General features: G+C 39.6%; 1 protein-coding gene across 2 annotated transcripts in view; it reads left to right on the forward strand.

Annotated features, from left to right (window-relative positions):
• Nucleotides 1-4516: 4516 nt before the first annotated feature.
• LOC126183772 (cysteine protease ATG4C) overlaps nucleotides 4517-27458 on the forward strand; it is an 81469-nt gene continuing 58527 nt past the window's right edge. Inside the window, exons 1-2 of one of the 2 annotated variants that reach the window (XM_049926007.1) lie at nucleotides 4760-4897; nucleotides 12389-12606. Coding sequence is in view for 1 of the 2 variants with exons in the window: in XM_049926006.1 (XP_049781963.1) it covers nucleotides 4729-4897 (169 nt within the window). In the remaining variant the exon portion in view is untranslated. Of the gene's footprint in view, nucleotides 4898-12388; nucleotides 12607-27458 lie in introns of both variants that reach the window. The other variant, XM_049926006.1, reaches the window with a different exon arrangement.

A 27458-nucleotide genomic window follows, 5' to 3' on the forward strand; every position in this document is an offset into this window, starting at 1 on the left:
CTACATGGGCAGCTCAACGTTTGCAGCGCTGGGCTCTTCTTCTGTTGAATTACGACTACAAAATTATAAGTATTTCTTTCATGACTGCCAGCAGGTCAAAACAAAAAGTTTTGTTTATCAGTAGTAATCAAGACAATATGGAAAATTTTCCAGTAACCTCTAATGTAATTGGCGAATGTGTGCCTAAAGATACTGTTTTGTCTAAGATCAAACAGTATATCCAAATGGAGTGATGTAATGATAAGAAGTTACTTAAATAACCAGAGATTAAATTTTATTGCAATATGAAGCATGCACTCGCAGTGTACAAAGGTGTCGTTCTGGTGCATACAGAATCAAGCAAGGCACGAGTCGTTATCCTCGTGGTGCGTAAATATAAGGTATTGCTGATGCTAAATCAGTGCCAGCAGGCATTGTTCGTACCTAATACATTGCCAGGGAGCACTGCTACTGGAAGAATATTGAAAAAGACATTGAAATTATGATGGCTAAAAGCTGTTTATGTCAGGAATACCAGACAGCTCCCTGTCGACAACATTGTGTGTTCATAGGCATCAGAAGCCAGGTCATGTCTGCATACTGATTTTGTGGGACGGTTTCTCAAAACCTACTGTCATATCCTCATCGATGCTTTATCTAAATTTCCGTTTGTAATGTAGATGCCATCAATATCTTCAATGAAGACTATTCAGGTTTTGTCAAAGGTCTTCTCTGTGGAAGGACCACCAAAATCGGTTGTCACTGACAATGGCACACAATTTTTTTTCTTTGGAATTTAAACAGATTTGTGAAACCAACATTTCACATTCACACTTCAGGACTGCAACTTTTCGTCCTGAGCCAGTGGACCCACTGAAAGATTTATATGAACTTTTAAGTCATAAGTCACATGTGACATAGCTTGTTCAACAATACAATAAAGACAGTGCTTTATTGATCTTCTTATTTCAGTGCAGAGCGACTCTACAATAGAGAAACTCCATGGAACGCCACATTGGATATTTATGTCAATTTTAAAGCCACTCATGCGTCCACATGCTGAGTCACGACAATAGTTGAAATAAAAAGTATTTTAGCTGACTGATCTGGTATTCATTTCAATGTCCAAGTGTCAGAAAAAAAATGGGTACCACACATACTCATAGAGCAGCTTGGCAGTTACGTGTTTAAGGCTAAATATTCACATGAAACCACATCAAACCAATCGAATAAGGACGCACTGCCCATGTATGGATATAGGCAAAACTCCTAGGCTGTTTACTTTTACAGAATCAAAAGTCGGCCGCGGTGGTCTAGTGGTTCTAGGCACGCAGTCCGGAACTGCGGGACTGCTACGGTCGCAGGTTCGAATCCTGCCTCGGGCATGGATGTGTGTGATGTCCTCAGGTTGGTTAGGTTTAAGTAGTTCTAAGTTCTAGGGGACTGATGACCACAGAAGTTAAGTCCCATAGTGCTCAGAGCCATTTGAACCAGAATCAAAAGACTTACATGCATCCAGCTTTCTCAGGGACCTTCCTACACAGCTGGCAGCTGTCTCTGCCTACACCTCCAGCAGTGGACCCCAACTGTTACCAAACTGCAATGATAACAAAACGTGATGTGCCATAAACACTCAAATAGTTATAAACCAGCAGTCAGACAGTTCACTTCCATACCTGCAGTTAGCTTAGTACAGTCCTTAGAAGACTACCCTCTCATTTAGGAGTTGCTGTTTACAGAGAACTGTGACCAGTAACAGAATGTCTGCAAACATTACTATCAGTGATACTTAGAAAATTACAGACTGCCAAAACACAGCAAAGTTATTAACACAAGGAGGAGGAGATTAGTGTACAACATCCCATCGATAACGAGTTCATTAGATATGAAGCACAAGCTCGGATTAGGGAAGGTTGGAGAAGTAAAGTGGCGATGCCCTTTCGAAGAAACCATCCCGGCATTTGTCTTAAGCGATTTAGGGAAATAATAGAAAACCCAGATCAGGACGTCCAGACACGTCTTTGAACTCTCATCCTCCTGAATGTGAGTCCAGTGTGCTAACCACTGCACTACCCCACACAGTAGTTATTAAGATATAATCGTATTGGGTATAGGACATCATGTGCCAGTGCCATGCATCAAGATTTAGATTTAGAATCAGACTGTACCAAATCTGAGTACCATTTTGTAACACACTCCTAATAAATGTTATTTACTATTCCTTATTTATTACAACATATTTTTTATAGTGCCGCCCTTTCAAACAAGGTTTATTTACAAGTGTGCAAATGAACCACTATTAGGTAATCATAGAAGGTAAGCAGTTTTTTTGCTATCATGGATGTTAGTGCTGAATTAAAAGTAGCATTCAGTTATCACATGTACAGCAATATGAAAATCATTAACTTTTTATTCATATTATATTTTGAAATTATAACAAATATTTTAGTTTTAGTTACAGTCAGTCATAGTGGACTGTTTGTGTTATTTGTTGTTTCTTTAACATTTATGATGTATTGGGAAATAGACTGCCAGAGAACTTACAAGATTGTTTTTCGTTAACACAAGTCTAATTTTCAAGTAATTCATCAAATTTGGTGTATTTACCAAACTTTTTGTGGTCTAGAAACACAGCTTACATTTACATAAACCTTTGTCACTTTTCTCAAAATATTTCCATACTTCACGTGATGTTTTTGGTGGCATGATTTTAACTTAGCGCGTATTTACACACAATCGTTTGGAAAGTGGACACAACAATAAGGCTTGGTTACAGGTGAAAGTCTGACTGGCTCATGGGGGGAGGAGAGCAGAGGAAGATGACATGGTCGCAGTGTCGTGAGGGGTCTTGAAAGGGGGAATGGTTACTTATTTCCCTCCAGTTTGACAACTCGTAGGTCCATGCAGCTGCTACTTATCAGAAGCTATGATATAAATTACGACAGAAGTAACAAGGTTTGGTGAAAGTACATCATAGAGACAATCATATTCATACACACTTGTTACGCTATTCATTTCTGAATTGACACACACAGCACAAGACTTTGCCACATTACTTAGGAGCTCTTGCTGTTAGGTCACCGATGTTTGCCACAATTGTAAGAGAAACACAGTCGACATGAAATGTACTGACTTATGCTGACATTACACGATGATTACTAGGGACAAGAGAGCTTGTTTGTGTAATAATGTGTGTTAGAGAGACGTTGTTCTTTCTTCCTTGTTTAGTTTCCAAACTGCAAAAACTGAAATAATTAATTGTAAGGTTAATCACTTACGTAAAAACTATTTAATGTAAAAGAAATACTGATGTATCCCTAACCAATTACCAAAAATAATTACGATTAACAGATGAATAGCCCATATGTAATGTCAGCACCTGATTTTACCCTTTCTCTTCTTATCTCACCATACAACAAAAATCTAACACTGGATTGTACACACACATCCACGACAGTTACCTACAGTCAATAGATACACTCAGTAAACAACTTATTCACAGCATCAGGAAATCGAACCTTTGTGCACAGAGGCAGAAAACCCTGTCCATTTATGCAGCTGAATCTACCTCTTCAGTCTCCAGCTAACAATGTCACATGATTCTTTCTTCCTTGTAGCAGTTTCTGAATACTTGTTACCAAGTAAGAGAGTGCAGTGGTTAAGACACTGGGCTCACATTCAAATGACAGTGTTTCTCATTCCCATTCAGTCATCCAGATTTACATTTTCTGTGGTTAAAGTAAACATCGAGATGCTTCCATTAATCAGGACAAGGCCCACTTCCTACCCCAATATGAGCTTTTGCTCCATTCCTAATTACTTTATCGTCGACGGGACGTTAAACTCCAACTGTCCTTCCTCATTACAATGTACCGAGCGAGGTGGCGCAGTGGTTAGAACACTGGACTCGCATTCGTGAGGACGACGGTTCAATTCCGCGTCCGGCCATCCGGATTTAGGTTTCCGTGATTTCCCAAAATCGCTTCAGGCAAATGCCGGGATGGTTCCTTTGAAAGGGCATGGCCGACTTCCTTCCCCATCCTTCCCTAATCCGATGAGACCGATGACCTCACAGTTTGGTCTCTTGCCCCAAGTCAACCCAACCCAACACCTTATTACAATACTAGTAGGACAAAAACGAGTGGGGCTCTAAAGTTAAATTTTATTTGACACAGAATGCTTGATTTTTATTATTATTCTGTTTCACATAGTAAATAAATTCTTCTACATTTGTTATTAGCAGTGTATTTTCTTATTAGCAAATGATTTGTTTCCTAAGGAAGCTGTGAGATTAAAAATGTCTGGTGTGCAAATACTTTTTATATGCACTGTATGTCAAGAATTGCATTTCATTTTGCTCCAAACTTCATAAAATTTTATTATTCAGCCCCAAAGATGGAATTATGACTACTGTACCCTTGGCTGATTCTTTTATTTTACTGAGGCGAGAGACGCGTCACCGTCGGCCGTGAATGCGTGTGCCTTCGAATCAATAAAATCGTTTATGTTTGTAAAAGAGGCGCTTCTTGGAATTTAATGTCTTTGCCAAATGAAGTTCTTTGCAAATCCCATTAGTTTTGTTTATGTAGGAAGGGCGTGTTGTGGTAGGCTGGAAATGTCATTGAAGGCAGTGGGCAATATTGTGTCAATATGCTGCTGTTGAATTTCACAAAAAAGAGAAATTCTCAATTCGGTTACATAATGGAGTTACTGTTCCTATTTTTGAAGCCGTTGTAATTTATTGTAATTATGAATACGGATTATTTCACGAGAAGTAAACGTTTGTTGTCTGGTATTAGGGAGGATGGACGGATTACATTTCCGCAGGCGAGAGGTGCCGAGGAAGACAATGAGCTGGCAGAGGGTGAAGGCAAAGTTAAAACAAAGTTGCTTGCTATGTGGTACAACATGAAATATGGTAAGATGCAGTTACATTTATTTACGTCTGTGCTTCCATAAACGAGTTTTTGTCAGAAGATGTATTGTAGAAACGAATTGTTAACTTTTTAACCATTGATATATGCCGGTAAGCTAAGGAGGAAACGTTAATGACAGAATGAGGATAGACTAACAGACATTCGTTCAGTTAGGTGATTCTTCCCTATGTTTTCGTGAAGTTGGTTCTACCACAGAACTGACGAAGTAGAACAGCTATTGCTTACTGTGGCTTGCTTGTGACCAATTTTTAAAACTCGATACTGGTATTCGTGAAGAGCGATGTCGAAATCACTATCTGGCTAGACTGGTTTAGATTTGTTTGTTCCGATGAGATGATTACCGGGACGGTTCCTGCAACAATGGCATACTGTAGTTCTTCCTCCACCATTGTCCGGTCCGTACTAGTCTCATAATTAATTCTTCGATATGTATTTTAATTCCTTCGGACGTTATTAGATGTTTGGGAGCTAAAATTATGTATGGTGTTGATTGCATTGCAGTTTTCTGTTCTTTTTTGTATGTGTCGTGTGGTTGCATATGGGTAATACAGTGTCACTTCAACGCAGAAAAGTTACGTTTTCAACCTGACAATCTTGGATTTCTTTCAAATTTGGTGCGTCCAATCATCTAGGATAAGAGGTGGAAAACTACCAGTTTGTTGAGATTATAGCAATTGTGAAGAAAGTTACAAGTTTGGAACTTGTGTGAAATTTGCATGCGTATGCCTCAACATAAATGTCTAGAACCCTGGTTCCAATTGAGATACAGCTGTGGAACTTGTATAATGAGTAATGCTTTACATTGATATGCAACATGGCGGGATTCTAAGAATTTGTCACATTCGATGTCATTGACCTTTACATTTGACCTTGAATATCGCAAAACACCCTACTGTCGTTTTATTTATTTTTTTTTTTTTTTAATATTGCTCAAATGTGCTACTATAAACGTGCTAAAATCGAAGTGGCACACCAAATGCACCATGCCCAAAAATTTATTTTCTAAGTACCAATGCCCTATCAAAATGCAGATGATAGCACATGAACAAGAAACACAAATTTTAAAAATACAGTTCATAAGTAATGTTACCCAAAAGTATGGTTTAAATTATAGTAGCATTATGAACCGTTTACAGTATAGCGTCAATGAAAGGGCGATGATAAAAAAGTGGTTACATCTCGTTTCACAAGTCTCCAATTAAATGGTTAATGGCAAAAAACAAACTGCCTTTCGTTTAGTTGCAAAGACCGAACATACCTTCATGTATCTATAAATGGTTGATGTTCACCAAATGTGTTGCAGAGTGTGGGAGAGTGACAGTGAATGAATGCCCTTCCAGTTGGTGTCACTGGATCAAGTATTGTGAGAATGTCACATCTGAAAGCACAATTTTGACTTACGGCAGGAAACAGAAATCATGGCGGTGGTCCATGTGAATCCAAGAAGCTGGCCCACACTTCATCTGTTTCTTTATAAGTTTGTAAGACATGCATTAATCACACCAATGATTGTCATACATACAGACAACAGATCTGTGTATGTAGGTGAACAGTATTTCTTTCCACATAGCAATCAATAACTCTTCCCTGCTCAGTAAACAAGCAGAATATGCTTTTGTTTTTAGTATAACTGTAATTATTATTACACAATGATGAAGCTTATGAGTACCTGCAGTTGTATTCTTGAAACATTTCTGCAGCTTGGCGATGTCTTAATGATGATGGGAAACTGATGTATATTTGAAGACACATGAAGGAATATTTTATTTGCACCACTGAAACAACTACCATGGTGTCAAAATGTGGTTTTGATGAGGTTGCTTGAGGCTGACAAGTATGGCTAATATCTTTACAGCCCCCGCAACACCACTACAAAGTCCTTTACTATTAAAAAAATTCAAAATCTTCCTGATGGTGGGACAGATTCTTGAAATTCTTTCTGTTTCTGTATTGGCAGCACATCCATCCGAAAAGTAATAAACGTGCTTTCACGTTGGAAAATGTCGTTTTAAGAAATTGATGAGATTGTTGTGGAAAGCGCGCACACACACACACACACACACACACACACGCACTCTCACTCACTCTCTCTCTCTCTCTCTCTCTCTCTCTCTCTCTCTCTCTCTCTCTCACACTTTATCATGCTGAAGGGAACCAAATATTTCCACATATGACATGTGGTATATTTCATTATTATTTATGTCTCAGTAGCAAGCGACAAGTGGGTGAATTGTAACCTGTGGCTTATTCCTAAGAAATCCCTGCACTTCATCCTGATTGATGGAGTAATTCTGTACAAAATCACAAACAACTAGATATTGATTTGCTCTGAGTTGTTCTTCAGTGATTTTAAAGAACTGTGACTTTTGCTGGGTGATACATGAGTGTGGTAGCAGCTGTTGTAAACTCAATGCAAACACCTCAACAAAATAATCTTTTGATTTTGTTATAGTCTCTAGAACTTCATATTTTTGTCAGTGCAGTTCATACTAAACAATTCAAATGCTTATTTGGTTAGTCTTGACAAACTTGGGCAATAAGGACATGCACCTAATAAACATGCTGGTAGTGCAGGATTGCCTGTAATTAAATGCTACACAGTGCTTTTGTGATAGTAATGTGTATTCCTCACACATCATTAGTTCTTGTTATTTACACTCTTCATCCATTAACTGAAAATTTTGGTTTGACACACACAAACAAATAGCATGGGTCCCGTTGGCATAGGCAGGAAACAGTACTTTGCAGCAAGTAACAACATTTTGAGACTCCAATATTTACATGTGGGTATTTATCTTTAAAATACGCATACAATTCCGCAAGTATGTGCAATTGTGGCTGCTTCTGTCCCCCCCCCCCCCCCCCCCCCCCCACACACACACACACAGGCCCAGTATTTTCTTCTTGGCATCATTTGGCTCATATTGTGATAACAGTAAAAATCATGTACATGTTGAAATATATCTCTCCCCCCCCCCCTCTCTCTCCCTCTGTCCCCCCCCCGCTCTGTCTCCCTCTGTCGTCGTCCCCCCTCTGTCTCCCTACCTGGCTTTGGCTTTGCTAATATAGGTCCTGTATTGGATATAGGTCTGCCTTTTATGTGAAACACTGTTTCATCTTGTTACTCAAACACGTTTCGACAAGGAAGCGTTCGATTCCACCCGCCTGCTTTGACGCCATGACGTAAGGTTGTTTTGGTGTGTGACATTACGGCGCAGAGTTTATAAGTTGGTTGTGTTTGTAGATGTTGTTGTGTTTGATGGTGCTCTCTCTCTCTCTCTCTCTCTCTCTCTCTCTGTGTGTGTGTGTGTGTGTGTGTGTGTGTGTGTGTGTGTGTAAGTGAAGACAGCCATGCATGAATACCCACCCACCTCCCCAGGGGTCGTAACCCCTGCAGCCCATAGAAGATAAAGATGCTTCAGTAGCCGATTAGTGTTTTTTGTCTTTTAAAAAAAAAATCTCACGGGATAGAACGAACGGAAATACGGAAGCGTCCGATCCCACCCGTCTGCTTTGACCCATGACGTCACAAATATGGCGGAAACAAAAACAAACACACACACTTTCCACAAGAAGCCTAATGACACTAACGGGACAAGCGCGGGAAGTGGGGTGTTTTGGGTGGGGGGCAAACTAAATATAAACAAATTTAGTCGCCTTGCATAGCTACAACGTGTAAGTGAAGACAACCATGCATGAATACCCACCCACCTCCCCAGGGGTCGTAACCCCTGCAACCCATAGAAGATAAAGATGCTTCAGTAGCTGATTAGTGTTTTTTGTCTTTTTAAAAACAAAATCTCACGGGATAGAACGAACAGATCAGAAAGATAAATATAATAAACTAAAACAGAAATTCGAGGAAACAGATAATTAAAATAAGTAATAAGCGTTTTTAAATTTAAAAAAAAAAATCTCACAAGATAGAACGAATGTGTTTCAATTTATGTTGGGATATTTGGCTTTTGACTTTTTGAGGAGTTGTGGTTTTGTTTTTTGTAGGTGTTGGATTTTTCGTATATAGGTCAAGGGAAGTGTCAGATTCCTGTAGATTTTGTAATTGTTTTTTGTCATTTTGTGTGTTTTGGGATTGTGGTGTTTTTTTTTTACTATTATATTTACCTTGCCCCCTCTCTAAAACCTCCAATTTCACGTGGCTGTCCCGTTAGTTTGATTGTATTTTTGGAGGGAGATGTTATTGTCTTACTTATACGTAGTTTTGGGTTTGTTGCCGTGTGTATGTACTGACATCATAGGCGCCATATTGGAGACACTCAGAATAGCCATTTCCGCCATATTGGTGACTTCATGGGTCAAAGCAGACGGGTGGAATCGGACACTTCCGTAATCCTGTTCCAGCGTCAGTGGGTTTTGTTTATTGAAAACGTGGTTTTACATTATATGATTCTGCAGGACAATCTATATAGTGTCCTGCACTGATAGCTTGTCATGTTTTGTTGTGACTGATCCCTCTTCTTTTGCGTTCTGAGTGCACTGCACACAAGATACGTTAATGTATGTGTTTGCAGTGCCCTCAGAATGCAAAAGGAGTATCATTCACAACAAAACATGACAAGCTATCAGTGCAGGACACCATTCAGATGTCCCTGCAAAGCCGTATAGTGTAACATAACGTTTTTGATAAACAAAACCCACTGAGGATGACACAGACATGCCAAAACATGTTTGGGTAACAAGAAAAGTGTTTTTGCATAAAAGGCAGACCTGTATCCAATAATTTAACTGCAAGAGCTGCAGATGTTAAAGATACTGCTCACTGTTTTGCTCGTTGTACCAAGTAATCCAAAGTGGAAAATCCTTTTGTGGTTTTCCTTATATCCCAGGTCTTTGCAAGTACTGTCAAAATTTGTATTTTGTTACATATACATTCTGTATTATGAAACTTACCTTTCAGTTGGGCTATGATTTCTCTTGATCCATTTTTTCACAAACTTATTTTTTACAATTGTGGCACATAAGTATGCTCCAATACTGAGGCAATCTTTTTCAACTTTTACTTTGGGTGCTTTTTCTCACAATGAAACCTCTTTCTCTTCACTGGAGATTCAACTAAAAACTGGAAGTTAATATTTAAAGAATCCAAATGTGATGCTCTTTCATCTTCACTTAACATCTTATCTGGAAGTACCTAGCACAGCTGAGGCAGCACATGTAGAGATTGATAGGTTTTGTGATACTTGATTTCTACATTTGCTGCAAATTTTTCCACTTAGCAATACATTTACCATCTACTGCTGAACGTTCCTCAGAATCTTCTGTACTCCTGTGTGCTCGTCTTCTTTAAATGGATTGCAGTGGGATAATTTTGATGTGAAATCCATTTTTTTAGGAACTACTAATAAATACTACTTCACAGCATGTGTACACAGCAGTTTGAGTAAACAGGCCACACCTATGAAACAGACTAATGATGACTGGTTAAAGTAAAAGCCTCTCTGATTGACTGTTCACAATAAGAATTTTTCAGAATAATTGTGACTGCTAGTGTCTGCTGTTCCAGAAAAGCTCTGATACTTAGCTGCTTACTGCATTTTGTCAGTGTAGTGATGCAGATGAAATAAATTTTTGGGCATGATGCATTTGGTGAGCCATCTAGATATTTCCTGTTTTATAGTAGCATATTGGACCAATACCTTTTTTTTCTTTCATAAAAATTAAAAGAGGGGTCTTTTGAGATATTAATGGTCAAAGATTAAGGCCAATGACCTTAAATGCGAAAATTCATAGAAACCTACCATGTTGCAAATCACTGTATAGCTCTACTCATTAGCTCATCAATTATATAAGTTTCATTACTGTATCTGGATTACATCCAGAGTTATAGTCATTTATGTTGTGACAGATGCATTTAATTTCACACAATGTGCAAAGCTGCAACTCTCTTCACAGCTGTCATAAACCTCTGCAAATTGGTAGTTTTCATCTCTTACCTGGGGACTGATGACATCAGATGTTAAGTACCATAGTGCTTAGAGCCATTTGAACCATCATCTCTTACCTGGATCATTTGCCTGTAAGGTCACTTACCTTGTGTGTGGAGAGAGAGAGAGAGAGAGAGAGAGAGAGAGAGAGAGAGAGAGAGAGAGAGAGAGGAGAGGGAGGGAGGGGGGGTTGACTTGATGTTAATCTGGAATCAGTTATTGTGTAACTCTTAGTTAATTTCATGCAGCTTAAGTCATTATGAATTATCTAAGGAACTTTCCAGGTTCCTGTTTCATTGAGTGATGTAACACAGTGATGGTCACACTGGGAGGATTATAGTCAAGATTGCAGTACAGCTATCTTGTCTGCTCATCACTTGTTTATGTGACCATATCAGAAGGTAGTATTACCTTTTTATGAATTGTGAAATAATATTTCTACAAAGGTGTCTGACACAGTTTCCAGGTTAATATGATGATGTCCCACCTTGACATCGTGGTTGTGGCGACCTCCAAAAAGGCACGCATAGACTTTTATTTGTATATTGGGGAGGGGGTGGGGGGGTTGTAGAGATAGCAAGCCCCACCTCCCTCACTGGCCTATAGCTGTTCTACTTATGCTTTATGTTCATACATAGTATTTGCTCACTGATTGAATACTGAACTTTCTTTGGGTCCATTGAACCTATAGATATTTAATGTCAGAAGTGTTCCATGTTGCATGGTATGTGCACAAATAGAAAGAGAACAGAACACTGATATTTTATGTCTGTATTATTCTTTGGTGTAGGTTGTGGTGACAGACTAATCGGTATTGTAGCTTGAAGTCAACATTAGGTTGGAAGGCGACAGTACAGTTTGCTTGTTAGCTGCCAAAGCAGTGTCTAAGGGTTTAATTAATCCCCGTCTCCTCTATTGAGAAGCTATAGATAGTGCCTGTGATCAACAAGAAAGTGATTAATTACTAATCGTAACACAAACTGGTAGAGTCCAACACAAAAGATGAAATGTGGTTCAGCACTGGCTGCCTTAGTACTGCTGGACACCATACTTTTTGATTACTGTGTTGACAGTGGCCATATGCAAAACATTACTGACTTCACTTATATCAATTCAGAATTTGGAGCTACATATTTATTATAGGATTAGGTGCATAAATGTGTGTTATTTAAAGTGTGCGTCTCCCTCTAATGATGATGCATTGTAACAAAAAGAACATAGCCTGCTGCTATATGTTATTTGATTCACCATAGTGTGCAGAGGCTAACCATATGATTAACGGACAGGTGCTCATGAGATCTTAGATATTCATATAAATTGTACTTGTATATTATGTATTACATATAAGAGACTTCAAATTAATATTAATTACTCTCTTCTAAGGAGATATCAGAGATAAAGATTCATGGCTCTTCATATGCCTCATTGTTTATACTGTGTGCACTTTTTTTACTGTTCATTAAATTGTATGGTGAAATTTGGAACTTACTTAAGAGCTATGGATTAGTTAGTGCCCATTCCTGTTCTCAGTTCCAGCACTGAAAATAAGGATGTGTGTGTCAGTCAACATAAACCTCTTATGGCAACAGTGTCATCGCTGAAGAATGTGAACTGCTCATGATTGTAGATGATGGTGTTGAATTGTAGCTCCATTTGTTGATACCTCACAAATCCACTGCCTTTTTACACATTGGTGACTGTTGATTAGAAAGGCAGTGGCAGCGTGAGGGATACAAGAAAATACTGTGGTAAGTGGTTAAGTTACTTTTAGAAAAGAACCAATGTCATCAGCGTCATTTGCTGATGGAGAGCTGTGATAAGTTCCACTTCATGAGTGTGTGGTAGTGGACAAGCACCCCATCCTTGAAATATTAACAGATTGATCTGTAGCTTAGCTCAAGTCTATGTTATATTGGAAGATGATGTTTTGGTTGTGAATTGGTGATGCCAACAAATTTGAATGTAAAATAAAATTGTGGTAAAACACTGATCTTTAATATAGCCTGATGCCTATGTTCATGCCATATTGAATGTAAAGGCGGTCCACTACATTATTTTTACCACTGATATTGCAGACTGAAATCTGGCTCTCACATTAAACTAAATTACATGGTAAAGGGCTAAAGCATACTTACGGTGTTCCACGGTTCTTCCATTGTGTGCCTCATCCTCTTATTAATCTGACACAGCACTCAATGATTATTTTGTCGTTTCTTATATGAAGAAACCATTATGTGTCAGCCATTTACAGAATGATGACGTGACTTTTTAGGTAAAAAATTTCTGAAAAGCCAAAATGCAGACTTCCAGAACCAAGAGTTTTGTGAAGTCATCCATAAGTTGGAAAAATATGTTGCATTAAAGGGTGAATATGTAAAGGAATACTGCTGTTGTGCACAATAGTTCATAGCCTTCTGAATTTATACTATAATGTCCCTCTGGTTATCTTAAAATGCTTCAGCTTGTTTTCATTCTGATGGTAACTTCCTGCCTTATACGGCAATTTACATTTAAAAATATACTTCTTGTGTTGTTGGAAAAAACGGTTTGAGAATCTTGAAAAAAATCTCCTTAGAGAATTTCAGAAAGCAGTTTTCAAAGGAATCGGCCCCTCACATGGGGATCCTGAAGGGAATGTTTGACTAGTAACAGCTATCATCTAGATGTGCAAGATGTCATTGTACTGTTGCTACGTCTGTGGATGAGAAAGTGGAGATAATATATTTTACACAGAAAATGTTATTTTACAGGCATGTTACACTATTTTGCAGAGCGTAGACATAAATATCTAAATTGCAAATGGATCATTTCTCATAATGTATTTTCTTCACTCGGCTATTTGATCTTGTGTTGTTATTAGTTTTTTTGCTGTACTTTAAATTCGCCATAATTAGCGCAACTTCAAAACAAAAGTTTCAGGTTCACTTTGACCCTTCTTTATTGACTTTTATGCTGTGTCGAAATGTTTACAAATGACAATACTGGTATTCAAAATTGCTGAAAAGGATTCCCAATTTTATTTTTTCCAATGATTTTTGCCCCTCTCCCTCCTCCCCCCATCCTCAGAAGGTGATACCATCGTAGTTTTTGTAACTCTCAAGTAATGCAATGTCTAGAAATGACACTATCTTTCCTTCATGGAAAGGTTTTCCTGCATTCCCTTGTGATTCTTCTGCAGTTGTCATAAACTGTGAAATTTAAATAGAACTTGTCCCTTCTTAAATAAGACTTTCATTTGTACACTTTCCTTGAACACCAACGGTTATCATTCTTTGACTGATTTCTTGAAGCTTTCAGCTGACATTCTCTTTATTTCCTGTATGATTGTGCAATTTCGGCCTTACGCCATTTTCAAGTATTTTATGGATGATTTTTTAGTAACAGATTGTCATATACGTCATTGCTCCTATGATATCGTACAGGAAATAAAGATGATGGCAGCTGAAGGCTTCAAGAAATCATTCAAAAAAATCATTGCAGCTGCGGACCCTATAGCATTGAAAAAATGCTATCATTCTGTCTGTGCCGACTGCTGTATTCTGCTTTTCGTAAAGGCAGTTAATTAATCACAGTGCTAAAATAGCTTTCCAGGTGCACCTGCTTGTCCTTAAACCAAGCTGGTCCTTTCCTAACATACTTTCAATTTTACCATTCATCCTTCAGTAAAATCTACTTACGAATATTTTTGGTGGATGTGGTACTAAACTGATTGTGTGATAATTTTCACATCCATCCTCTTTCACTTTCTTTGGGAATATGTAGAGTTTGTGCAAAGTATTCGGACAGAAGCCTGAATCTCCATGTCTTCTTCTTGCACCTTAACCAAATTTGTTCTGCATCACTATTAAGTTTTTCTAAGTATTGTTTCCATCTCTTCACTGTTTTTGCTGCTTGCATTACTCATTTGCCTTTTCCATGGGCTCCACAAAGTGATTGTTTCTGGGTGGTATGCAGCATCTGTATTACCATGTTTTTATTCTGCCTGTTATGTGTGGCTTCTGTTTTACTGCCTTTTTCAACTCTAATACTCCCTTTGCTGCATTTACTATTCTTCCTCTAACACTATTCCTCTAGTTTTCCGCATTGTGTAACTCCTCAGTGTGTCATTATTTCTTTTGTTGCATTTCGTTCCAGGACATCTGAGTTTTTAACTTCTTTCACTGAGCAAGGTGACAATGTAGTTAAGGCAATGGACTCTAATTTGGAGGACAATAATTCAGATCATCTTTCAGCCATCAAGATTTAGGTTCCCTAAATTGCTGCAGGCAAATGCCAGGATGGTTGTTTCGAAAAGCAGGCAGCATGATTTCCTTGGATGCTATCCAGATCCAAGCTTGTACCTCATCTCTAATCACTCCAGTGTTGACAGGATGTTAAACGTTAATAGTCTTTTTAACTTCTTTGCTTCCAAGTGGTATTTCTCTAGTATGAAGTTATGTTCACTATCAAGTCAGCTCCCAGATAACTCTTGCAGACTTTAACTTGATTCTTCAATAGTTGTTTTCTCACAAAAAAGAAAAAAAGATAAAAAATAGTAACTCTCTATACATTTTCTGATCATCTGATATCTTTTAGGTGTACCACAACCTCAAGTGATACTTGTAAAGTACCAGGTAGTTATAATTAAACTGGTGGTGTTCCAGATGTTGTAGTACAGGCTATATACATCACAGACACCAAAACATCATAGGTATGTTCATTAATTGGTACACTCGCAGATTTTACTGAGAAAAACAGTTGTTCCACTTCCTGTCACCAGCTGGAAATATGCCGCAAGCAGTCAGAATATGGTGTGGGTGCAGGAAAAGGGGAGGGAGAATCAGACACATGACAGTGATGGTGGTGGCACGCTTATAAGAATATTTTCACAAGTTGCAACACATGTTCAGTATGGTTTCCTGAGTCAGCAAAATGCTGCTTCCATAACAATGGAATGGTGGACAGTTGCTTGCAGTATATCCAGTGTAATTGGAGTGAGATGTTGCCATATGCTATCCTTCGGATCAGGAAGAGTCCAGAACATCTGTAATACACACAACCTTTCAGATATCTTCACAACCAGAAGTTACGTGAATTTAGGACGGGTGATCAGGAAGACCAAATATCTTGAAAGTGCCTAGAAATAATTTGATTCTTACCAAAGGTTTGTTGAAGCAAGCGACATGTGGTGTCACCCCATCTTGCTTGAAAATAGTCATGAGGACACAGCTGTTGTCTTGCAAAGCTGGAATCATGTTTTGCACAGGGAGGTCCTTCGAACTTGCAGATGGCACAGTACACTTAACAGGCCCATGTGACGTCCTTGAAGAAAAAAGGACCGAGAATTAAGGATCTTGTGAAACCACACCACCTAACCATACAGTCACATAAGCTGAGTGCAGTAGATATTCCGGCACAATGCGGCAAAGTAGAACCCCATATGTGGCAGTTCTGTGCATTCACGGCAACGAGCAGAGTAAAATGGGCCTCGTTCGTCCAAAGAATATTCCTGGTCACATGTCATCCATTTCTGTGCGTGCTCAAAAACTAAGGCCAAGGCCAAAGTCACGACTTTGTAGCCTATCTTGGGGCTTTCTTTGTTGCAACTTTTGAATCTTGTATGGATGCCAGTGTAAAATGTGCCCAAAATCCTTTTAACTGTTGACCAGGCAAGAGAGAATTCCCGTGACACATCTCAAGCACTGGTTGCAGAATTTGAAGCTTGTGCTGCACGGTCACTATAGCTACAGCAACTTCTCGACCAGTTGCCATGGGAATTGGCCACCTCCTCCTTGCTGCACCATCTAATTCAACTGTTTCTTCAAATTTGTTGATTATATTCTTTAGCCTATTTATTGATGTGGGGCCTCTTCAGAACTGTTTCTGTTGGTGAAATTCCCATTATGCAGCACTGATATTGCTGCCATTCTGATAAAACAACTTTACCAGCAGTGCCCAGTATTATTTCTCAATAGCCATGGAAAAGTTCAATCTTCTTAACACTTTGCACCAACAGTCACTTCACAAAAGAAATCAAGTGTCACCAATTGACAAACAGCACACTGAAGTGAAAACAACAAACATTTCTCATATTGACTGTTTGGAACGCCATATTTTCACTATGTGGCAGAAAGTGGAACTATTATTTTTTTCAGCATACTCAACGAGTGCACCATTTAATGTACATGTGTACAATATCTCAATATCCTACAATATATACACTGCAGCACTCAGAACACCATCAGTTTAAGTATAACCACCTTGTCTATTCACAACTACTAACTTGGGCATAGTACCGAATTCTGTTACTCAACCTTCCTACTGTGTTTGCTTGCGAAGACCCAACTTTCTCACTTTTTATGTTCATTGACTTTACTGATGTGTGCATTCTGGCACTTGATTATGATTAAATTATCACCTTCTTTCAGATATTGTAGTTCATGAATATGATTGCCATATCTCTTGGATATCCATTCAATTTCACTATCAGTTCTCTTTCTGTTTGCTGCAGATAACCCTTTATGCTATTGCTAATTTTGCTCTTAATGATTATTCCTACTCCTGTTGTACCATTATCTGTTCCAGTGTGACTAATCACATGATTTCCACTCCAAAAATATTTCCCTTCAGCCCATCACATTTCACGGATTCCTTACGTGTGTCTCCATTCTTGGCATTTCTGCCTTTAGATTTTCTAGTTTCCCCACTCTGCATTGACATTCTAACATTGTTTGTTACCCTCATAATCAAAATTCTGTTTCATTTGATAGCTGCTTGTGAGTAATCCCCACCTGGACATCCAAATGGGAAACTATTGTACCAAGAGGAAGTTGTCATAACATTTTTAACAGAGAACTGCATGTACTAGAGAAAAATAATGTGGTTTCCTTTAGCCTTCACATCACAGTAGTACAGCCATTAGTTGACGACTGCAGGTAGCATTACACTTGATGTGTCAATCTCCACGATTTGTACAAAGTGTGCCTGCTGCTTCCACTCTGTGAGAAGCTGGTCCCAATGTCCAAGACGGTTGCATCTCCATTACTTTAGCAAGAGAATTTTACAAGGTCAGGACTTTTACCAGGAGATTCTTAATGTGGTGTTACTCCATCACACTTGGGACTGACAAAGCCTGGCCTCCCAAGGGAGCTAAAGTTGTTAGATTTGTTATATCCATGTGAATTTTTATTTCAGTACATTTGATGGTACCACAAACACAAACAATGTTAGACTTAGGCTGTAAATTGGGTGAATTGTTGAGTTAACACAGTCTTATATATTCATATTGTCAGATAGTTTATTGTGTGTAAGATAAAGAACTGTTCCAAATCATGTCTTCTGTTTAAAGTGTATCGTCATCATAACATAAGCAATTGTCCCATTGTTGTAGTCTGGTGACAAAAAGATGGAGGGTCAATCAAAATATATGTTGATTAAAACAAGTTGGCTCTCTCAGTGACTTGTAGATTCTACATTAGTTAGCAGCCTCACTACATTCAAAACACTGAGCCAAGAGCTATCAGCATTCAGGGTGTTCATAGACTCTGACTATTTTATTCCAGAAGATGTGTGATTTATTTATCAGATCAGTGAGAAACTGTGAGGTCATCAATAGGACAAAATTGGCAGCAACAAACCATACAGAAACACTTGAAGAATCAAGGGAACACAAAAATAGAAATGCAAATACAGAATAAATGTTATTCTGTTTGAATTAAATTGATTCCATGTCCAGTTGGAAAATTACTATTAATATTTTGTCACATTTATAAATGAAACCTCAGTAATAGAAACCTGTTTAAGCAGTAGTGTGCTTCTCTTTAGCATGCTAGGACAACCCAGTTGGCCTTTTCTTAGTTCTACTCATTCACCATAATGTCTTGCAGTATTTGCTAGTCCATCGCACTTGTAATTTAAACGAAATAGTTCAGTGTCTTACCATTTCAAGGTCAGACAGCTGCTCACTGCCCATGCCTGCACTCATTCACATCTGTGTCCATGTGATCTGCTTTTTTCTCAGCACCTATTTACACACGAAATCACTACCACTGTGTGTTCCTTGTCTCCTCATCTCTCATCCCCCCCCCCCCTTTCCACACAGTCATGTGATTACCATTCCCTACAGTACACTGATAACAATCCCATATAATTTATGTAGATGTTCTTCTCTGCAAATGTTTGAAGACAGACTATCCCCTGGCGATCCTCAACTGTGCATTTTTCAGAAAGGTGAGAAAATTCACTTCCGGCTGGTGGTGTTTTCTCCAAGCTATCTGTTACAGTGTCTGAGCTCCCAGAACCCATTAAGCTGCTACACAATGCCAGGTAGAACATCAGTAAGTCCTCAGGTACAATTTATCTTCTGTTTCCTGAGGACGCTCTTGCAACAGGAGCTACCTGCAGAAAATATTCACTTTGTTTCCACTTCTTGCTAGTTGTTCCTTGTGAATTCCAGATTTTCCAATTATGTAGTCTCCCATATACACTGAAGAGCAAAAGAAACTGGTACACCTGCCGAATATCATGTAAGGCCCTGCAAGCACACAGAAGTGCCGCAACACGATGTGGCATGGACTCGACTAATGTCTGAAGTAGTGCTGGAGGGAACTGACACAATGAATCCTTCAGGGCTGTCCACAAATCCATAAGAGTATGAGGTGGTGGAGATCCCTTCTGAACAGCACGTTGGAAGGCATCACAGATATGCTCAATAATGTTCATGTCTGGGGAGTTTGGTGGTCAGCGGAAGAGTTACAACTCAGAAGAGTGTTCCTGGAGCCACTCTGTAGCAATTCTGCATGTGTGGGGTGTTGCATTGTCCTGCGGGAATTGCTCAAGCCTGTCGAAATGCACAATGGACATAAATGGGTGCAGGTGATCAGAAAGAATGCTTATGTGTGTATGTCACCTGTCAGTCGTATCTAGGCATATCAGGGATTCCACATCACTCCAAGTGCCCACACCATTACAGAGCCTCCACCTGCTTTGAACAGTCCCATGCTGACATGTAGGATCCATGGATTCATGAGGTTGTCTCCATACCCATCCATACACATCCACCCACTTGATACAATTTGAAATGAGACTCGTCTGACCAGGCAGCATGTTTCCAGTCAAAAAACAGTCCAATGTCAGTGTTGACGGGCCCAGGCAAGACGTAAAACTTCATGTCATGCAGTCATCGAGGGTACGCGAGTGGGCCTTCAGCTCTGAAAGCCCATGTTGATGATGTTTCATTGAATGGTTTGCACACTGACACCTGTTGATGGCCCAGCATTGAAATCTGCAGCAATCTGTAGAAGGGTTGCACTTTTGTCACATTGAACGATCCTCCTCAGTATTGGATTCCTGATATTCATGGTACACTCGTGAAATGGTTGTATGGGAAAATCCCTATTTTGTCACTACCTCGGAGATGCTGTGTCCCGTTGTTCATGCCCTGACTGTAACACCATATTCAAACTCCCTTAAATCTTGACAACATGCAATTGTAGCAAGAGTAACCGATCCAACAGCTGCGCCAGACACTTGTCTTATATAGGCATTGCCGACCACACCACAATATTCTGCCTGTTTATGTATCTCTTTATTTGAATATGCATGCCTATATCAGTTTCTTTGGCACTTTAATGTCGTAAATGAGGTATTTCAGTACTTGTAAGTGCCACAAAGCATGTGTAAGGTGTGAGAGAAAAGAAATGACTGATTTTTATCTACAAAAGTTTTTATTTTTTTCAGACAACAGTATTGTCTCCTTCAAAGTAGTCCCCCTTGACAGCTATACACCAGTGTAGTAGTTGTTCCCAGTCTTCGTAGCAGCATCGAAACCCTTTAACTGGTAGGGCCTTTAACGTCTTGGTCACATTCTGTTGAATGTTCTCCAGAGTCCCAAAATGACATTCTTTTAAGATATTTTCCGATTTCAGGAAAAGAAAAAAGTCACAAGGATTCCGATCAGGTGAATAATGGGCTGTGGAACAACAGTAATGTCTTTTAGGTCAAAAATTCCCTGATGAAAATCACAGTGTGACATGGGGCATTGTCACCAGTTTGGCACAAACCTTTTGCGTGTGCAAACCTTCAGTCACAATTTGATGTATTGAGAAAGTGTTTAACAGATCACCCATCATCCTTATTAGTAAAGGGTTGGTCTGATCTCACAAGAACATGCATGCTTTTGACTTTTTAATTGGTTTTTTCAAATATAATGCTCACAGAGTCCCCAAGTTTAACACAAAACTATATCACACACTGTCGCTCTAAATTCCACTGTTATGTCTTTATAACACACTACTTCAGTGATGATGCTCTCAGACATCAATTGATGCCTCTATGGAGTTGAAACTTGGACTGGGCATCTGCAAAGGATGAACACACTAGTCTACATAAGTAGAACAACACAGCATTGTCGGACTGCTCACAGTGTTGTCAGTCTCATTACTTTTCTCAGATGCCTCATACACAATCTGCTCACATTAAAGTGACCATCACCTATGTTAAACATGAACTCGCAATAACTACTCCCAGACGGCAGGTGGCAACACTAGTAGTAGACAGTATATAAAGCATGTTGGGGATGTGGAAAATATTGCAGTTGTTGTAATGCAAAAACGGAGTGATTTATCTGATATCCAAACGGGCATGATCATGGGCTTTCAGGCAAGAGAGGAAGAATTTCCAAAACAGCTGTGTTTGTAAACTTTGTTATGTTGTGGACGAGGTATACTGTGCATGGCAAAATGACGCTATTCAAATCTAGCACCAAGGCAACTGTGGTGCACCAGTGACAGTGGTGAATGACGGCTGTGGAGATATCTATGGGTGAATAGATGGGCAACTGTTAAGCAACTGACTGTCCAGATGGACCAAGGCACTTGCAATGACTGTTCAGCAAACATCGCTGTGTATGGGTCTTTGCAGCAGGCATGTGTTTCGTGCACCGATGCTGACTGCTGTTCATTGGCGACGAATACTGGGACTTGCACATCAGTACTGCAAGTGGATGTCCACTGAGAGATGACAGGGTGCCTTTTGGGATAAATCATGTTTTATGCTCCATCAACAGATGGCCGGTGGCATGTACAATGTGAAACGTTTGAAAGGAAACGTATACAAGTGTGCATCTGTCCCAGGGGACGATGTCCTTCCCCACACAGTTTCCTTTTCTTCGACATGATGGCATCTACCAGCAAGACAATGCAACATGTCACACAACTCGCATTTTACGTGTGTGATTTGAAGAGCAGGGGGATGAGTTTACCATACACCCATGGCCACCTGAATTTAAACACATTTGAGAATGTGCGGGACCATATCCATCAGGCAGGGATCCTCAACCAAGGAACTTAGTGCAGCTAGCCATGGTACTGGAGTCAGTACCTTCCAGAACCTCATTGACTCTTCATGGCTTGCAGTGGTCTGTGCTGTAAAAGGCTCTTGATAGGTGGTCACATTAATGTGACTGGGCAGTGTATTTGCAAAGCTGTAACTTCAAATTTTTATTTTCTGATATCTTCAATACAGCCACTTTGCTATACTATATCAGTTGCGGCTCTTTCACCTATCCACTGCTTTGATGCAGGACTAATTGTAGGAGACCTTCTCTTTGTCAGTTAGAGAGAATATCATTAAGGCATAAACAAATTCAAAGTACTGTTTATTAGTGTATGTAAATACCCTATACTTTTGAAGTGTTGTCATGATAAAATCATTAAGGTCAGTTACTAATGGATTGATTGATCAGAAAGAATTAAAACTGTGGAACCCTGTGAATTTTTGCCAGGAAATGCCTGAGCCACTGAGTGGATTGTAGGTAGATACAACTTGTTTATAGTGGTAGTAGCTTGACATGTCCTTGAGTACTAATGGTTGCATAGTAATGAGCTCTCTAATGCCATTGGTATGAAAGTTTTTTATTGCTTTGCTGCTTTGTTCACATGGCATGCCCCTCAACAGTTGGTTTGTACAAATCCTGTTACTCATGTGCAAGCAAGGCAACAAACAAAATGTTTCTGCACATAGCCTTCTATAGGAGCAACTGACAAAGCAGCTTCACTACCTCATTAGTGGTCAAAGAAGTTTTTAAGGGAAGCCTTGGGTGGCTCAAGAAGTTTAAGAGAAGAACTGGAATCCACAGTGTTGTGAGGCACGGTGAAGCAACCAGCTCCGACACAAAGGCAGCAGAGAACTTCATCAGCAACCTCCAGATGCTTGTAGATTCTGAGGGTTATGTGCCACAACAGGTTTTTAATTGTGACAAGACTGGTCTAGTCCAGAAAAAGATGCTGAAGCATACCTTTGTAATGGCAGAGGAGAATGCATTGCCCAGTCACAAGCCATGAAAGACCATCACGCACTGCTATTCTGTGCCAGTGCAAGCGATGATTTGAAAATTAAAGTGATGTTGGTTTACCATGCAGAAACTGCATGAGCCTTCAAGCAGTGTTAAGTCCACAAGGGCAGGCTAAATGTGATGTGGAGGTCCAACAACAAGACTTCGGTGACCTGTGATCTTTTTTCTGATTGAATCACTAAAGTGTTTGGTCCTTTGGTGAAAAAATATTTGCTTGAGATGAGTCTACCACTCCATGTCTTGCTTGTTATGTACAACACTCTTGCCCATTCTCCAGGCCTATAAGACCACCACATTGAGAAATTTCAATTCATTAGGATCTAATTTCTGTCATCTACCATCACTCCGTTATCCAGCCTATGGACCAGCAAATTATTCCTAATCTTAAGAAACTCTACTCTAATGCACTCTTCGAGCATTGGTTTGCGTTGACTCAGGCTACCAATCTCACTCCTAGAAAGTTTTGGAAATATCACTTCAGCATCATCGCCTGTGTCAAGGTGATCGGAAAGGCGTGGGCAGGGGTTACCAAGAGAACTCTCACTTTTGCTTGGAAGAAGCTTTGGCTGGAGTGCTTTCTCGAATGTGACTCTGAGGCATTTCAGTCAGTACCTTTGGAGCCTGTAGTCAACGAGGTTGTGTCTATGGCCAAAATCTTGGGATTAAATGTGGATGACAATGATATCAATGAGCTTGTGGAAGATCACAGCCAAGAATGGTCACTGGCGAACTTATGAAGTTGCAGTGTGTGTCACAGCAGGAAGCTGCCAAGAGGAGTTCTTGGGGGGAGGGGGAGGAGGAGGAGGAGGAGGCAGTAACAACAAAGCAGCAATCTTCTGCCACTATAAGAAAAATGCTGAAAGTGTGGGGATTGGTTGCATCATACATTGAAAATCATCACTCAAATAAAGCAGTGACTACGCACTCTGCAAATTTATTTGGTGATAATGTGGGAATCGGTTGCATCATACATTGAAAATCATCACTCCAATAAAGCAGTGACTACGCACACTGCAAATTTATTTATTGATAATTCTGTGTCACATTTTCGCCAAGAGTTGAAGCATCAGCAGAAACAAATGACTGTAGATAGCTTCCTAGTAAAAAACAATTAGTTATGTATCATGAATAATAAAGTACATAATACTGTACATATAATTTTCTTTGAATAAATGGCATGAATATGATAAAACTTTCAGTACTTTTGTACATGAAATGCATTATCGTATTTTGTATTAATTTATATGGGATAAGTTGTTTTGCTTAATGAGTGTTTTGCACTAAGAGTAAGATTGTGGAACGAATTATGCTTGCTGTGCGAAGTTCCACTGTATTTGTTGCTGCGTGATATTTGTGTGTGAACTAAAGCTTTTGACAGCTTCCTCAGTCAAGCAGTCTAATATTTTCCCTGGGTATTTCTTACTTTTACAGTTCTTGGTTGACCAGCCATGTCAAATTGTAAGTTCTCTTTGATATATCAGCAGACATACTCTTTGCCACCTTCAGGTGGTTCTTCATGACTGATATTCTGCTCATGTCGGCATCCTATACATGTTGGCCATTACCCCCTCGGTCATCCTGCTCCTGTTGCTATAAGTGCAGCGACTACAGCGGGTGGAGTGACACAGTATCGAATGTGTACATTGCCCCCCACCCAAGACCTCAACACTACTAGGTTCGGTAAAGGATGAGCTAGGCCATACAAATCTGGGGTCTACCAAATGTCTATGTACTTTATTATTCATGATACATAACTAATTGTTTTTTACTAGGAAGCTATCTACAGTCATTTGTTTCTGCTGATGCTTCAACTCTTGGCGAAAATGTGACACAGAATTATCAATAAATAAATTTGCATTCATCACCACCAAATTGGTCATGGCTGACCACAGTATAAAAACTGATCATATTATAGAGTACAGCAAAACCAAGATACTTAGGCAATCTTCCTCCTTCTGGGATTGTGTGATTAAAGAGCTCATTGAAATTGGGTCCGAAGATGGACTAATTAATAAAGATAGCAGCCTACATCTGAGTCAGGTGTCAAACCTTGCACAAAGTTGAGAATCAGCAAAGCATACCCATACAGTGATATCTGCACCCAAAAGTGTCAGCATGGACACTGGAGACCACAGTTCGCAACTGGGCGTTGCCAGCCTCACCATCACCACCAATCAGTGCCATGGCTGCACTGATGACAGGAGTGGAGTGATGGTGGAAGTAACAGCCAACATATACAGGAGACCAAGATAAGCAGAGCAGCGATCATCAGGAACCACATGAAGATGGCAATGAGTCTGCCAAAATCTCATGGAGACCTTACAAGATGGCTAGAGCTGACACCCAAGGATTTTTAACCAGCTTCCTCTGTTTTCATCAGGAGTTACCAGTAGCCCATGTAGTACTTTATTTAGTTCACTGAATTATGTCATGGAGATGTCACAGAAGTCACAAATATTTTGCACAAAGATTTGGTTGCTGTCTTTACTTCTTTGTAGCTTGTCAGCATCAAGTGGTGTCAGCCCCTGGTAGCTGAGTGGTCTGCACGACAGAATGTCAATCCTAAGGACCCGGGTTTGATTCCCGGCTGGGCCAGAGATTTTCTCCACTCAGGGACTGTGTGTTGTGTTGTCCTAATCATCATCATTCCATCCCCATCAATGCGCAAGTCGCCGAAGTGGCGTCAAATCAAAAGACTTGCACCCGGCGAATGGTCTACCCGACGGGAGGCCCTAGTCACATGGCATATACATTTAGCATCAAGTGGTGAGAAATCGGTGAAACATCTATCCAAGAGTTTCACCATAATAAACTACATTCTGAGGCCACTAATGCAGTGTAAAAACCTGTTTTTTTCTCCTAATATATATGTATCCTGATGAGATGAGACTTTAGTACAGGTAGTCATTGTTTCCTTGTAACTACTGTGAATTGAAAGGATAGGGAAACAAGTAACACTGGTACAAAGTAGTACACCATGTAACTCCACTGAGCTGTGGATCAGCACATAAAACAGATGTTAATGACTGTAGTTCATGTATCAGACATAGGTTCATAGCATATATGCATGTCATCCCCAACTTATTCCTCATTCCCCCCCCCCCCATGCCATCTGCAGTTCACATCATAAGGGAACACAAATATGAAGGTGAAGAGAGCTTCCACAAGTGCAAGAAGACATCAGGTTACACACAGGAATGACAAATAGGGCCCATCTCCATTTCATTGTTTATTGTAATTGCATCGTCCACTCCATCAGTTTCTTTTCCTGTCTCTTCAATCCTGAAAATGTATGCCTTACTATCATAAGTCAAAACTCATAATACACATGATTGTAAACTTTTCATTTCAGAGATATTTATAATTGAGTTTTGAAAACCGTATTTAGTTTACCAGAAGCATTCAAAGCCATACCTTCTCTGTATTTCTTTTACTTTCTGGCCAGTTGTGTTCAACTGTCTAAATACTAAAACTCGTCAACTTGTTCCATGACTTGTTTGTTAATTTGTAAAGTTTCTTTTCATTGGCATTATAATTTTCATTCAGAATGTACATTATTTTCAGTTCTACTTTCAAACTAGCTCTGTTAAGTTCTTCTGTTTGTCGTACTTTGTGAGCACTAGAAGTAAACAGTACATTAACACCTGCAAAACAAAAGTGGTTCAGATATGTTCCATTAACACACATTTGTTTTCAGGTTTTCCCAGTTTGATTATAGAAAACTTTCTCGAGAACTACTGAAGATAACATTAGTGATGTTGAACCTCTTTGCTTAACTCCTCTTTCAGTTCTGAATTTATGATTATCCTGATGGTGCTGCAGGTGTTCTTCTTGATATCCTCCACTTGAGTACATCACACAGACTGTTCATACAGCCATGTGAAACTCTCAGAAAAGGCCTTCTTCGGGAAGATTGTCAACTCTGTGTAACATTCACACATTCTTCAGTCTTGGTGAGCCACCAGAGACTCATTCTGCACTTTGTCGTTTTATGGTAGGTTCATATCGGTAACACCCATTTTTGTCACCCATGGTAATCTTTTTTCCAGGAAAGATTTTTTCCACGTTTCTCATTACAATCAAATCATGGCAGATATCCACATACCCCTCTCTCTCTCTCTCTCTCTCTCTCTCTCTCTCTCTCTCTCTCTCTCTCTCTCTCTCTCTCTCTCTTTCTTCCAGGGGTCATTGTGTGTTGGACAGACTTCTCTCTTCTTCAAGAGATGCTGGAGAATCACTTTGAACTTTTGACCTAGAGGCGTTCAGTTT

This window comes from Schistocerca cancellata, chromosome 4 (genome assembly GCF_023864275.1).
Source record: "Schistocerca cancellata isolate TAMUIC-IGC-003103 chromosome 4, iqSchCanc2.1, whole genome shotgun sequence".
Classification (NCBI taxonomy): domain Eukaryota; kingdom Metazoa; phylum Arthropoda; class Insecta; order Orthoptera; family Acrididae; genus Schistocerca; species Schistocerca cancellata.